The sequence below is a fragment of the Lepidochelys olivacea genome (genome assembly GCF_965140295.1).
Source record: "Lepidochelys olivacea isolate rLepOli2 genome assembly, chromosome: 4".
In the NCBI taxonomy this organism is placed as follows: Eukaryota; Metazoa; Chordata; order Testudines; family Cheloniidae; genus Lepidochelys; species Lepidochelys olivacea.
This window is the reverse complement of record NC_140414.1, coordinates 101,951,310-101,967,676: the sequence shown is the minus strand read 5'-3', so window position 1 is coordinate 101,967,676 and position 16,367 is coordinate 101,951,310. Positions and strand designations below refer to the sequence as shown.

Below are 16,367 nucleotides of genomic sequence, written 5' to 3'. Positions count from 1 at the left end.
GTTTCAATGGCTCTCAGCACCCCCACTATACAAATTGCTCCAACACCCTGGAAAGAGCGAGTGCACACTCAGTGAAAGAGCTCCCATTAACATAAAAATGGTGTCTATGGAATAGGTACAATTAAATCTATTTTAGCATGCTACCTACATAGGGCTAGATCAGGGGTTCTCAAACTTCATTGCACTGCAACCCCCTTCTGTTAACAAAAATTACTACACGACCACAGGATGGGTGACCGAACCTTGAGTCCGCTCAAGCCCCACTGCTGCGGGTGGTGGGGCCAAAGCCAAACCCCAACCCCGACTGTCCCAGGTGGTGGGGGGCCAAAGCTGAAGCCCGAGGGCTTCACCCCCAGGCAGAGGGCCTATAACCTTGAGCCCCGCTGCCCTGGGCGGTAGGGCTTGGGCTTGAGCTTTGGCCCTGGGCCCCAGCAAGTCTAAGACAGCCTTAGCGACCCCATTAAAATGGGGTTCCAACCCACTTTGGGGTCCCAACACACAGTTTGAGAACCACTGGGCTAGATCATGCTTTTAGCATGGAGCCCATGCTAAGGGGGTGCTAGGGAGCTGTACTACCCGCAGAGGACTGGGTGTGGGAGTAATTAATAAGTAACTACACTTATTTAAAGGGTGTTACATTCAGCTGGTACATGTAGGAGGAGGAGGGAGGCTTATGGTTGTGTCATCTTTCAGCTTGTCATCACAACCCACTCTCTGTCCCTGATGCACATGCATACAGGGGAGTAGTCTATGCCTGTGTCCATCAGGAACTGTGTCTGTGTGCTACCCTGAGTACTAGAGCTGTAATTATGGATAGCCCTTATGTTGGCCTCAGAAGGGGCAGAATACTTACTTCTTACCACCCCAGTGCAGCTGCATAAGTGCAGGGCATAATCTAGCCCATAGCCTGTGTCATTGATACAGATGTTATGAAAAGCAGCTATCATGATAACACAGTAGCTGACCTAAATAATGGAGCCTTAATTTTTATTCTTAGAGTCCCAGGTCCACAATATAGATTAGCTCCTTGTAAAATATTCTTACATTTCATTTTTAGTTCAGAATAGAACTGTCAAGCAACTAAAAAAATTAACCGTGCTTAATCGTACTGTTAAACAATAATAGAATACTATTTATATTAATATTTTTGGATGTTTTCCACATTTTTAAATATACTGATTTCAATTATAACACAGAATATAAAGTGTACAGGGCTCACTTTATATTTATTATAAATATTTGTAGTGTTAAAAGAAAAGAAATAGTATTTTTCAGTTCACTCAGTACAAGTATTGTAGTACAATATCTTTACCATGAAAGTTGAACTTACAAATGTAGAGTTATGTACAAAAAATAACTGCATTCAAAAATAAAACAATGTAAAACTTTAGAGCCTATAAGTCCACTCAGTCCTGCTTCTTGTTCAGCCAATCGCACAGACAAACAAGTTTTTTACATTTGCAGGAGATAATGCTGCCCGCTTCTTGTTGACAATGTCAACTGAAAGTGAGAACAGGTGTTTGCATGGCACTGTTGTAGCTGGTGTTGCAAGATATTTACATGCCAGATGCACTAATGATTCATATGTCCCTTCATACTTCAACCACCATTCCAGATGACATGTGTCCATGCTGATGATGGCTTCCACTTGATAACGATCCAAAGCAGTGCAGACTGACGCATGTTCACTTTCATCATCGGAGTCAGATGCAACCTACTGAAGGCTGATTTTCTTTTTTGGTGGTTCGGGTTCTTTAGTTTCCGCATCTGACTGTTGCTCTTTTAAGACTTCTGAAAGCATGCTCCACACCCCGTCCCTCTCAGATTGTAGATGCCACTTCAGATTCTTAAATCTTCGGTCGAGTGCTGTAGCTATCTGTAGAAATCTCACATTGATACCTCCTTTGCGTTTCGTCAAATTTGCAGTGAAATTGTTCTTAAAACAAACAACATGCTGGGTCATCATCTGAAACTGCTATAACATGAAATATATGGCAGAATGCAGGTAAAACACAGAGCAGGAGACAGACAATTCTCCCTCAAGGAGTTCACTCACAAATTTAATTAACGCATTTTTTTTTAAATGAGCATCATCAGCATGGAAGCATGTCCTCTGAAATGGTGGCTGAAGCATGAAGGCGCATGTGAATGTTTCGCATGATTAATTTATTTTGGGTTAATCACATGAGTTAACTGCGATTATTCGACAGCCCTAGTTCAGACTAATCAGAAAAAAGCATATTAAAGACTTTAAAACTATTGCTAACTACTGTACCATTAAAAAAAGATGCAGTAATGTGAATTTCTGGTTTGCAGCTGGGATGATAAAGTTTTAGCTGAATGCAAGCTGAAATATAAACCCTTTCAAACCTGTGTTCATAATGGAAAGCATGTCAAATTTTGAATTATACTGTTGTGACAGTAGCTTTACACTACAATCCAGTATCAAAGTAGCATAAAATAGGAACCACAGAAATGGTTTTCACCAATAGATATTTCTATTCTAAATAGAAATAAACTGTAATCATCTCAGGGCTTGTCTAGATTTAGGGAATTTGCACTGATGTATCTACATCAGTGGAATAGTAAATCCTTAAATGTTGCTACATTGCATGGTAAATCACAGCAGTGCAACCTGTGTCTTCTACCAGTGCAGTGCATTTATATCAGGGGTTTGCACTGGTGTACTCATGAGTTTAGCTCCTCCCACCTCATATAGATAGGCCTCAGCAAACACTATTGTATTTGTTGGCAAATGTTGGCTTTGTAGCAACAGTCACTTGTGTGACTGGGATGTTCATGTGTCAGATTTTGCCAGTCTTACCCACACTGAATAGCACCCTCCCCCAGTCATCCCAGTGAACTGAAGGGGTGGTGCGTTCAAGCTAAAGGTGTAGTGGGAGTGGCTCATAGAAGTCCCTGTGTAGGTGTCACAGAGGGCCATGGAACAGTCTTTGAAGCAGCTATTCCATCAGCCCATAATCTGTAGTAGATTTCAATAGGACAACTCATGGAGGAAGGCACTACTCACCATGAACAAAGGTGGCAGAGTTGAGTGCACAGTCAGCTTTGCTTCTGTAACTAACCACAGCCAGATATATATTGCCTCTCCTTTTCAATTCCTGTAAATGTGAAATAATGGAATAGCAATCCGTTGTTAAATAAGTGTTGGCTAAAATATTCATATGTTGTCATTTGAAGAGATAAAATACTTAATTATAAACTGTGTCGCTGAATAACAGCCCATAGCTATAGCAGAGAAATTACCCACAGCATCTGGTGTGTCTGCCTGAGAGAGAAAAAAAATGCCATTCCTCGGCAAAAGTTAAAGCAAAACAACTTTATGCTGGGAATCTAAGTTGGGCGGGCAGGCATGAGGAATCTTCCCCAATGCTAGATACAAGCAGATCCTCAGCTGGTGTAAGAATTGTCATAGCTCCAATTACTTTAATGGAACTATGACAATTTATACCATCTGAGGATCTGTAGAACACCTGTGCCTCCACTCTGTTGTCCCAGTCAACTAATAGGTTGTAGAAGTAATTGGGGACCCGTATACTCCCATGCACAAGGGTTTCAGTTCTGTGTTTCCACCTAGTGGCATAACCACCAGCCACTCACTGACTCCTCCTCTGGGCTGATCTTTCACCACACTCCCATCCCAGCTGCCACAGAAACAGTATCATGGAGTAGAGTCCCATGGTGTGTGCACTGAGTCCCTCTGTTTGGCCTGCACATGGCCTGCCTCCCTGTTCTGTAGAACAACATATATTTGTCTGCATTCAGGGCCTTCCCAGCCCCCACAGGGGACTTGGGGAGGGAGGTGGGGCACGGTGCAGGTAGGGGAGAAGCAGCATTTGGCCATGGAGAACAGGATACCAGTATGTGACACTCCAACATATTGTCAGTTGAACTAAGTGTGTGTTCAGATATGCACATACAGAAGCCTCTTATCCAGAGTACTTTGTATTTGGTGCAATGACAGTAACTACTGAGCTACAGGAGAGACAGAGTTGCCTAGTAGCTAGAGAATTGGACTGGGACTCAGAATTCTACTCCTGGCTCTGCCACCAGTTGCCTTCTGGGTGACTCTGGGAAAGTTGCTTGAATGCCTTGTGCTTCAGTTTCTGCATCTGTGAAATGGGAATAGTGAGGTTTAGCTACTTTGTAAAGCACCTTGAGCACTACAGATTAAGTGCTATGTAAGAGCTAGGTATTATTATTCAAGACACTCATAGCTACATAAGTTAAATGCAAAACATTCAAATTGGACCCTCAATTAGTTGCAAAAAGAAAAAAAAACAGAAAATAAAAAGTTTTACATCTTCTTTGGCATGTTCATTTTGTTTGTACTAATCTCTGAACATTTACTTTCAGAAAGAAAAATGAGAAACTATTTCATTACTACTCTGATTCAGATGACAGAAATCTCCAAAGGCCTAATGTACTAGGGCTTCATTATTATTATTCACTACAGAGTTTTGACTTCAATGTTGTTACAGAATTTTCATTGTCCTTACTCACTCTTATTAGGAATGTTATGTCTGAATTCAATACTCACCTGCCAGAATAGTTGAAATACAGTTTCCCCGATATCATTTAGCTACATTCTCTGATGCAGTGTATATTTATATAATTGTATTTTTGACATATAAGACATTTTCTATTCTGCCAGGAAGTGCATAATGTAAAATAAGGCGAAAACAGTCTCTATAATTAAGTTGCATAGAATGGAACATATAGTAAGAAGATATGTGTGTATATATATATATTATATACACATACAGATAAATCGGAAGTTGCCATACAAACTGTGAGAGGCTAATTAGTTAAAATGAGCTTTTATCAGCAGGAGAAAAAAACTTTTGTAGTGAAAATCAAGATGGCCTATTTAGACAGTTGACAAGAAGGTGTGAGGATACTTAACATGGGGAAATAGATTCAATATGTGTAATGACCTAGCCACTCCCAGTCTCTATTCAAACCCAAGTTAATGGTATCTAGTGGTGGCAATTTTGCAACAGAAAAGCTTCAAAAACAGACTCCAAGGAGAAACTGCTGAGCTTGAATTAATATGCAACCTAGATACCATTAACTTGGGTTTGAATAGAGACTGGGAGTGGCTGGGTCATTACACATATTGAATCTATTTCCCTAAGTTAAGTACCCTCACACCTTCTTGTCAACTGTCTAAATGGACCATCTTGATTGTCACTACAAAGGTTTTTTTCTCCTACTGATAATAGCTCATCTTAACGAATTAGCCTCTCACAGTTTGTATGGCAACTTTCACCTTCTCTGTATGTATATACATCTTCTTACTATATGTTCCATTCTATGCATCCGATGAAGTGGGCTGTAGCCCATGAAAGCTTATGCTCTAATACATTTGTTAGTCTCTAAGGTGCCACAAGTACTTCTGTTCTTTTTGCGGATATAGACTAACACGGCTGCTACTCTGAAACCTATAATTAAGTTGTGGTGAATTCCCAAGAAAAATGCAATATAGAGTTCAATAACCAACCCTGGACAGCTTTTCAGGAACTTGAGTTGGTTATTTTCACCTTTCAGCCATCCTAAGGTTCATCTCATAACAAAAATACTTCACGTGAACAAAATTCAATCTTTTCTTCAACCTAGTTACATTTCCAAGAGTAAACCCTCAGGTAATTCCAGTCCCCTCAATGGTAAATCTGCTGTGTTTTTTCTTTTTGCTAATAGGGAGCTGAGAAAATTCTGTCAATGAATGAATCAGGGGAGCTGCAGGATCTCTTAACCAAAATTGAGGTAATTGTATTTTTACAAACTCTCTGGAGAAACTACAAATGGAAGTTGTGCTGTTAAAATTAAATTATTTGCTAGGTATTTCCTTTCTTTCTGTTTTAAACTGATCACAAATCCTGTTTTTCAAAACCAACAACTACTTAATGTTACAAACCAGCAAAGATTCCAGCCCCATCAGAACGGATTGCCACTATGCCAAACTCAACAGTCCACATCCATTGTACCTGAATTTGACAGGGAGAAGACCCAAGACATTTATCCTCTGTAAGACCTATTTATGCAATCTCCATGATTTGAGCTGGGACAAATCCAGCATAAGGAGTCTGATATTTAATCAGACAGCAAATTCTTTGATCCTGATAGAAGAGAAACACAATGGTGAACACAACAAAAAGCAACATCCAACACAGTACAACTGAAAAAGAGACCAAACCATCTCCACTCAACAAATGGGTGTTCCTGAGGGAACTTAGCAGTAGTAGCAGTTAGGGTAGCAGAATGCCCCTCACTCCTCCATCCACTGGCCACCTCTGGGCTCAAAAGGACTGGCCAGTGAGACAGCTTTACATGCAGTTAAGCTGTGTTTGTAGGCGGAGCCTCTAGCATCCTTCTCCAGAAGGATGGGTGGTTAAAGCCCTGGTCTGGGACCAACGAGATAGGGGTTTAATTCCCAGCTCTATCACAGAGTTCATGTGTGATTTCTTGCAAGTCAAGCTTGGTTTCTCCTTTCCCCATCAGTAAAACAGATATACTTCTTTTCTCCCGCTCTTTGCCTGTCCTATCTGCTTAGAATGTAACCTCAGTCTCTTACTATGTGTATGTACAGCACCCAGCACAATGGGTGTCCTGATCTTTGTAGGGGCCATTAAGTGCCACTAAAGTACAAATAATAAATAGCAGGCTAGAGCAGACTATGATCATAACTGTACACAGAGTACATCCACTGATGTGTTAATACCAGTTTATTTTCATGGTCTAGAATGAAACAAATTACAGAGATGGCTTTGCCGGAAATCAGCTATAAGGTTCAGTCATGACTCATTTTCACTGAAGATCCAGAACACAGGAACTCACTATATGCAGTCCAGTCTTTCAGCAAGTCCAGTTCAGTTCTTTCAAGGCAAAGCTAGACCTCCCCTCCCAAAATCCAACTTTTTCAAAGGGTTATATCTAGAGCTGACAAGTGATTAAAAAAATTAATTGTGATTAATCATGCTGTTAAACAATAATAGAATACCATTTATATAAATATTTTGGGGTAAGTACTTTGAAGTAAGCCAGTATGGGCCAGTACGGCATACCAGTAAAAGGTGGCCTCCAGTACTGGCCAGTAACCAGCTGACTTTAATGTTGCTGCCCCTTTTGTGCCCCCCATCGGCAATGCTGCTGGGTTCCTACCAACAGGGCTGCTGACGTGGGGGGGGTGGGTCCTTAAAGCGCTGCCATGGCAAAGGACCCTGCTTAAAGTGCTGCTGTGGCAGCACTTTAATGTCGTTGCCCCTTTTGCCCTCCTGGGCTGCCGAAAGCGATTTAAAAGCGCCCGGGGCTCCAGCTGCCACTGCTGCTACCGTGGCAGTGGCCAGAGCCCCGGGCCCTTTAAATGGCAGCTGGAGCCCCGGGCCGCGTGGGCCAGGCAGTGCAGATGGGCTGGCTGGGGGATGCTGACCCTCAGCCCTGCCCCTTCCCCCCGAGGGCCCGCCCCTTCCCAGGGCCAGAGCCGGCCCCCATACCAGTAAGTCTTCGGCTTTACTTTCACCCCTGGGTGTTTTCCACCTTTTCAAATATATTGATTTCAATTACAACACAGAATATACAAAGTTTACAGTGCTCACTTTATATTTTTTTATTATAAATATTTGCACTGTAAAAACAAAAGAAATAGTATTTTTCAATTCACTTAATACAAGTACTGTAGTGCAATCTCTTTATCATGAAAGTTGAACTTACAAATGTAGAATTATGTACAAAAAATAACTGCATTTAAAAATGTCCCTCCATGCTTCAACCACCATTCCAGAGGACATACATCCATGCTGATGACGGGTTCTGCTCAATAACCATCTAAAGCAGTGCAGACCAGCACATGCTCATTTTCATCATCTGAGTCAAGATGCCACCAGCAGAAGGTTGATTTTCATTTATGGTGGTTCGGGTTCTGTAGTTTATACATCAGAGTGTTGCTCTTTTAAGACTTCTGAAACCATGCTCCACACCCCGTCCCTCTCAGATTTTGGATGGCACTTCAGATTCTTAAACCTTGGGTTGAGTGCTGTACTGTCTTTAGAAATCTCACATTGGTATCTTCTTTGCATTTTGTCAAATCTGCAGTGAAGTGTTTTTAAAATGAACAACATACTGGGTCATAATCTGAGACATGCTATAACACAGAGCCGGAGACATACAATTCTCCCCCAAAGAGTTCAGTCACAAATTTAATTAACTAATTTTTTTTTAAATGATCATCATCAGCATGGAAGCATGTCCTCTGGAATGGTGGCTGAAGCATGAAGGGGCATATGAATGTTTAGCATATCTGGCAAGTAAATACCTTGCAATGCTGGCTGCAAAAGTGCCATGTGAACGTCTGTTCTCACTTTCAGGTGACACTGTAAATAAGAAGCGGGCAGCATTATCTCCTGTAAATGTAAACAAACTTGTTTCTCTTAGCGATTGGCTGAACAAGAAGTAGGACTGAGTGGACTTGTAGGCTCTAAAGTTTTACATTGTTTTGTTTTTGAATGCAGTTATGTAACAAAAAAAATCTACATTTGTAAGTTGCGCTTTCACGATAAAGAGATTGCACTACAATACTTGTATGAGTTGAATGGAAAAATACTATTTCTTTTGTTTATCATTCTTACAGTGCAAATATTTGTAAACAAAATGATTTAAAGTGAGCACTGTATTCTGTGTTGTAATTGAAATCTATATATTTGAAAATGTAAAAGAACATCCAAAATATTTAATAAATGTCAATTGGTATTCTATTGTTTAACAGTGTGATTAATACTGAGATTAATCATGATTAATTTTTTTTAATCGTGATTGTTTTTTATTCAATCGCATGAGTTAACTCTGATTAATTGACAGCCCTAGTTACATCCCTTCACTAAGTGTTGCTAGGTGGCACACCATTGCTTTTTCACATGATGCCAGAAATAGAAATTTTAGGAATTTAATTATAAGAATGTGGTTCTCTTTTAATTTTGGAGTTAGTTGCAAAAATATCCATATAAGTAAAAAGGTTAGTATCATAAGCTGCCACAGAAAATGTGGGCATTGCTAGATATGAAACATGAATTTTGCTATAAACACTTCCCCACAGAGACTAATCAAAAATAGGAATTGCTTGCTGAATGAGACAGTGGTAAAAGCCACTTTTGTGAGATGCAGGGAAAAACAAGAAGGATTTCACATTACCTCTAAGTTTGACTTTCTATACCCTGACAAGAATTCAAAAGCTCGCTTTGCCTTTGGCTAACATTGGTATATGCTGGATCGGCTTCTTCAGCATGATAATTCTTACACACACACACACAGAGGGATGATCTAATGGCCAAATTGAGGTCAGGAAGTTATGTTTTCCCACAGCATTTTGGCTGAGATCTTTTTCTGCAGCTTTGTGTAGAGATTATATATCTCAGAATCAGGTAGGCATTTTACATACCACTGATTTATTTATCTAGTTTTGCATGTATACTTATGTAGCACGTCTATCAAACATACAGCAAACATTTTAAGCACAGAAGCTTTCCACAAGTCTTTCCCAAGCATTAGAAGGTTGAGCCCCAAGATAAAACTAATCATGCCCCTCTACAACCTTGCCATGTTATCAGTGCAGCATTTGGGAAGCTTATGCTGTCATTGGTCTGGACCACTCCCTTGCCCTCACCCAGCTTCAGGGGCATATCTCATGCTGCTCCATGCAGCATATCAGATACATTAGGAAACAAGAATTTAAGAGATTCTTGGGCCAGATCCTCAACTGAAATGAACTGACATTGACTTCAAAGGAACTGTACTGACTTATACCAGCTAGGGATCTGCCTTTCCTCATCCTTTCGCTTTTTACGTGGCTATGCACACTGATCTGCATTACTAGTAGACAACTACTTTTTTGGACAGTTTTGCATCACTTCTGTTGCATTTGATGAAATTACAAAAAAGCAGTATGTTCGCTGTACATATTTTAGCATAATTTACTAATTATTTAAGTATGATACCTCTGGGAAATACTAACAGGGATTGTATATATAACTGCCTTTCTTCTGTAAATGAACCCTAAAAGCCTTCACTCAACACAGCAGCTCTAAAAAAGCCCACACACCTGTGCTACTGTAAGTACTTGCTATATGTCATTTCTCTCAAGTAAAACTCCAGGATGATCATTAAATTAAGGGTGATGTTTTCATTAAAGGAGATTTAAGTCTGCTTCTTAAATCTCTTTAATGCATCATAAAAAGAAAAAGAAAATAAAGACAGAATTATTAAAGGTTTCAGAGTAGCAGCCGTGTTAGTCTGTATTCGGAAAAAGAAAAGGAGTACTTGTGGCACCTTAGAGACTAACAAATTTATTATTATTAAAACAATTCAGGAACAACTGAGAGATTTGAGTCTTATTCTCTCCTTGCTCACACCAGTTTCCCCAGTGTAACTATTGATTTCAAAGGCATTTACTCCTGATTTATACAAATGTGAGAAGAATCAGACCCATGGCTGGTATATATCGTTTACAATTAAAACCTAAGATAATCTCCTCAATACTTAGATTTGTATATACCTGTTTTCTAAAGAGCTCTGCCTTGCTTAGAGGGTATGAATCATTTTAAGATATGAGCAATTGTCAAATGCTGAATCACACAATTCAAACATAAACATGAAAAATTATACACGTCATACTATTATAATATGCACCATATATAGTATAAACACAAAACACCATGTTTCTTACCCCAGAATTTAGAACAGGCCAGTTAAGTTATCTAATAGATCATAACTAGACAATAAAATATGTAGAACCTGGCTAATTCTTTTGGCAAATGAAAACACAAACCCTTAAGCATTACGTTAGATATACCAACTTGTAATGAACTTGGTTGATCACTGAATGCTGCTCTTACCACCTGAAAGGACAGATAAAGCAAGATTCTATGGCAGTAGGACGACAAAAACCAAGTTCAGTGTTCAGATTTTGCTGTTTCCTAGAATAGGAATTGGGGGGATGGGAGAGATAGCTCAGTGGTTTGAGCATTGGCCTCCTAAACCCAGGGTTGTGAGTTCAATCCTTGAGGGGGCCATTTAGGGATCTGTGGCAATAAAATAAAATTGGGGATTGGCCCTGGTTTGAGCAGGGGGTTGGACAAGACGACCTTCTGAGGTCACTTCCAACCCTGGTATTCTACGATATTGCAGAGTGAATTCCGACTCAGAATCCTCATTTTGCTAGAGATTACAGTCATTAATGGAAACGCTTTTCCTCTCTTGCTTTCTTTTTCCTTGCGCAGAGAGTGCAGCATCCCCATGAATGCCCTTCCTGTGGTGGTTTTGGCTTCCTTCCGTGCTCAGCGTGCCGTGGGAGCAAGATGTCTGTTTTTCGGAACTGTTTTACAGACTCTTTCAAAGCCCTCAAGTGTACCTCTTGCAACGAGAATGGGTTACAGCGCTGCAAGAGCTGTGCAAGTTAAGAATGGCATCTTCCCATGTAGAACCTCATATTATGATATTACTGCAGCAGTTTGTTACATACTTTTTAAAAACAACCATGTTTCTGATGCAGTCAATAAAATGTATTTGTAATAAACTTTTTCTTATTCAGTTGCTAAAGCCATTAGCTCAGGCCAGTGCCTGTCACGTGCACTGAGTCTTAAATAAAGGGAAAGTATAGGCTACTTAAGAGAACAAAGTGCTCACAAACGTTATTAGATTGACAGCCTTTGGATCTGAAATCTTTATTCACATAAGAGATTTAGCAGCAGGAGCACACTTTTCCTCACATCACCCCGCCCAAGGACCTCAATTCTGACCTGGAGAAAACATCAGAAGGAAGTTTAGACTTCATATCTGTTTGATAGTTTCTGCACAGACTGCCAATGATGATAGTGATTTTGTGATGTGGACTAACTTCAGACCACAATTCTTTCTGCATAGCATTTCACTAAACTGTCAGTTTGGTCACAACTCACCTGGGCTAAAATTTAACATATATGTAAAATATCCCATAACAATCCCTTGAACCATTAACTCCCCTTAGCCTGCTACTTTAAATGCCAAAATAGTTTTATTTTAAAAAGTTATATAAATATTTGGTGTTGTAGCTTCTACTTGTAATGATCTCTAAACCATCACAAAGAAGTATTGATTTGCTGCATACTGTAGTGATAACTTGGGATCACAAGAAAGCCTTACAAACTACAGGGTAGGTAAGGAATTACAATGAGCGTTCTGCTTTTGTGGCTTAGTAACAAAGAATCTCTTCTTTCTCATGGATCATCTGCATGGCAGGACAGATGTATTTGCATTTGCTCCAAGGAGTAGTCAAAATGCAATGTGGCCTGGAGTTATTAGAGAGTGAACTACAAATGTGCAAACTTTTTTGCATATTATTTCCCTTATATAGTCTATATCCTATCTATATGTTATGCTGCCACAAAGAGGCAGCCTCTCTTAGTGGCTAATGCACAAGGACTGGTTGGATTAATGGGAAATTGAATGGTATTAAGGAATATGCTTAAACTCTTTATCCTGCGATTTACGATGAATGAAACCCTGCTTCTTTACATTCTTTGCCACAATTGTTAACTAGCACTGGATATAGACTATGAGCACACTCTGAACAGTGACTACCAGGATGTGTACTAGATAATCAAACTCCTTCCAAGAGGGAATTACTACTAAAAAAAGGCAAAAAATATTTCCGATTGGTTTATAGCACTGAAATTCTAAAGTCCCTCACCGATGAAAAGAACTCTGCACTTTATATTGATGATCCATCCTTCCACAGAAATAGCATATGTGAATTAGAGCTGGTTAAGTATTATTTCATCACAGAAAGCTGTTTTATTCACCCTGAAATGTTCTTCTGTTAGGGAGAAGGGACTTGAACCTAGGTTTTTTTTACACTGCAGGCTAGTACCCAACCACCATGCCAGAGGAAGTCTTTGAAAGCCTTCAAAAGATCTTGGCTTTATAGGAAGAAAAATTTTGAAGCCTCATATTATTTTGTGAACCACAATGGTTTTCCATCCACCCCTCATGTAGCTATTACAAGAGATACTCAGGAACTAAAAAATTGGGCCTTGCATTGCCCACAATAAATTACAGAGACCAATCTTCAGCTATTATAAACTGTTGTGTCTCTGTTGACTTTAGTGAAGGGGTGACCATTTACACCAGGTAAGGATATGCTCCCTGATAATCTCCTGTATTAAGAAACTCTCCATAAGTTTCCTCAAACTTACTGAGTATAGTTCTGCTAGAATTTTAATAAGTTACTGTCTGTGCTATGCAACCCATTTTTGTTGCTCCCTTGCATGGTTGTGAAAGGCAAGTTTCACTAGATTTTGTTTGCAAAGACTGAATGAGGAAAGCAAAAGGGGATGTGATGGTAGAAAAATAAGCTTTAAAAGTTGTAAAATAGTTACAGATAAAGAACATAATAAAAACATGAGAAAGATACAAAAATGAAACAAAGTTCTAGTTATTTTAAATGCATACAATAAAATGTCATTACTGTGCAAGCCAATGTTTGCGTTTCCAGTCTTCCCATGAATTACCAGTCTGTTCTATCCAAATGTATTTTCCTTGTAGTCAGCCCACCTGAGAAATATCACGAGAAATAATTTGTGAAGGAAGGAGTAATTTTGATAATAAGTAAAAATACACTGTGTATTACTTGTCACAGTTATTGGGCCAGATCCTCAACTAGTGTGAAGCAGTCTAGTACCATTGAAGTCAATGGCGTGATGCCAATTTATACCAGCTAAAGATTTGGTGGTAATAACATAAATATGCATGGTGCTTTACAGACATAGAAGACTGTCCCTGAGCCATGGAGCTTGTAATCTACGTTTTAAGCAATATTTGTCTACAACTAGACATAGGACTTGATTCTATTGTGACTTGCCCAAGTTTTGCACCCATGTAACACCACTGACTTCAAAGGAGTTATAGTCCTCTCTTACACCAGCCTAGATCACAGGTCAGACCCTCCTGACTAGTTCTTTGTGCAACTGGAAAGAAAAGTTGTACTACCAGATGTATTTACAGTAGAGCATGGGGGACAAGAATTTTGTTTGGATCATTAGGAATTCAGACAATTGAGAGGGCAGGAGCCATTCAGCTGCAGGGTGGCCTTTTCATGCAGTCTTGGCCAAGGACCAGGTCTCTGCTTTATTATCCTAGTTGCCACATTATCCTAATCCCTTCCTTGTCCCCCAGCATGGAGATATATTCTTCTCTGCAGAATGTGTCTCCATGCTGGGGGACAAGGAAGGGAATTCAGATAATATGGAGTTTTGGGTAAAAGGGTTTCAGAGAAATGGGAGTATGTAAATTAATAATCGGAAGGAATAAATAAACCAATATAGACCAAGTTGTACTTCTCGCTGCAAAAGCTGTGCTAGACTGGGGAGAGGGCTCAAGGGGTTGGTGACCTAGCAGAGCTCAAATGTATAAGAACCATAATTGAGCCCTGTATATCACAAAGTCATGTAACTGCTCTGGCAAGTCATGATTATTGTTAGTGAGACATTAGACTGAAAGAGCAATTAAGGTTGTTGTAGCAAGTAGGCTGCACAGCAGGGAGTGAAAGGTTTGCTACCGCCAACCCTGATATGCCCAGTCAGAAAAGCATTGGGTGGCATGCTTTTCCCTCTTAACATGATTCATGTCACATGTCGTGAAATGCTAAAATCCGCTCTCTGATTTGCTGTAAAAAGTTTCCATTCTGTTGTGTGCTCAGAAAATTGGGCTTATTTTTACTAAGAACAAGCAAAAGTCTAGAATATATTGACAAATATTGTAGCAAATCCATGGCTATGACTACATAGTTTTCACTATGATATACAGTAGGGCCATTCAATGGCTCACACTCCAGGGCATTTAGAACTTCTTGGTGACTAGGATAGACATCAGAGCCTCCTCTTCCAGAAGTAAAGACCTCTTACTACTTGAAATAAAGGACAAATTCCCATAGCTGTAGGCAACATAGGATCTATGGTGTACAGCTGAGCAGTTCTGATTACATCCAGTACAATTCAGTTGACCTACAAACTAGCCAGTTGGTTACATTATAATTATGATATTGCATAATAACCATGGTAAATACATGCACTGTGTTTGCTACCTGACACCTCATTATCCATTTTTTGGAAGGGAGGAAAAATGAGACACAAAGCCAAGAACCACCGGGTATTTAATATTCTCAGGAAAAAAAATCTGTGGAAGACAGAAAATACTAGACTACATACCATGCTGGTAACTACCCCAGGCTAATCGCATAAATGGGAACAATGAGTGTGACTGTTGGATAAAAACAGGTTGTTTGGAGAGAGAGCAGCAAAAGTATATGCCTATTTATAAAAGGGTCCCGCAGAAAGTTAAATTGTCACAGCAATGGTTCTTCATTATGGACTGAATTCACCCCTGTGCAAAGAACTATCAGGTCTATGCACCACTTAAATACTACTTATATAGGGTTTACATAGTCCCTGAGTGGAATTTAAGTGGCACGTACATCTTGTGTTCATGGGTGAGTTTCTACATGAGGCTGGAGTGTAAGTGAACCTTTCACTCTATGAGACAATTTTGGGTTTCTCAGAAAAGTTATTTCTTTGTACGGGGTTCTTGGTTTGTTTGTTTGTTTTTTTTTAAAAGGTGCCAGAGCTGAGGTATTTACTAAGTAATTAATTTTTTCTATAGTTCTGGTGCAGGGATTTGTATTTATTTAATCCCTTCTTAATTTTTTTTTAAATTTGCTATTCTGTGGAATAAGTGCACTTTAACACATTGAAAGGGATTATTTTTATTTTGCTTTCGGAGGTGTCCAGTCATTTTTCTTATGAGAAACAGTGCCTCTAGGAACTGCTTTCTGTTAAGTCTATGGCTTTTCCTTGGTGTGGGATAAGGTAGGTGAGGTAATCTTTTATTGGACCAGTTTCTGCTGGTGGAAGGTACAACTAGGGTGACCAGACAGCAAATGTGAAAAATTGGGACGGGGGTGGGGGTGTAATAGGAGCCTATGTAAGAAAAAAGACCCAAAAATCAGGACTTAGTCTCTAATGAGGCTAATGAGGAGCTTAGGGATAATGGCAGGATGATAAATGGGAATGAGGATATGGAGGTAGATATTACCACATTCGAGGTAGAAGCCAAACTTGAACAGCTTAATGGGACTAAATTGTGGGGCCCAGATAATCTTCATCCAAGAATATTAAAGGAACTGGCACATGAAATTGCAAGCCCATTAGCAAGAATTTTTAACGAATCTGTAAACTCAGGGGTTGTATCGTATGACTGGAGAATTGCTAACATAGTTCCTATTTTTAAGAAAGGGAAAAAAAGTGATCCAGGCAACTACAGGCCTG

General features: G+C 39.6%; 1 protein-coding gene across 2 annotated transcripts in view; it reads left to right on the top strand.

Moving 5' to 3' along the window:
* Window positions 1–11,508, top strand: part of GRXCR1 (glutaredoxin and cysteine rich domain containing 1) — a 61,306-nt gene extending 49,798 nt beyond the window's left edge. Inside the window, exons 3-4 of one of the 2 annotated variants that reach the window (XM_084627514.1) lie at window positions 5,722–5,787; window positions 11,289–11,508. In XM_084627514.1, coding sequence (XP_084483640.1) covers window positions 5,722–5,787; window positions 11,289–11,468 — 246 coding nt within the window. In that variant the 3' untranslated portion in view covers window positions 11,469–11,508. The remainder of the gene's footprint in view (window positions 1–5,721; window positions 5,788–11,288) is intronic. The other variant, XM_084627515.1, reaches the window with a different exon arrangement.
* Window positions 11,509–16,367: the final 4,859 nt, after the last annotated feature.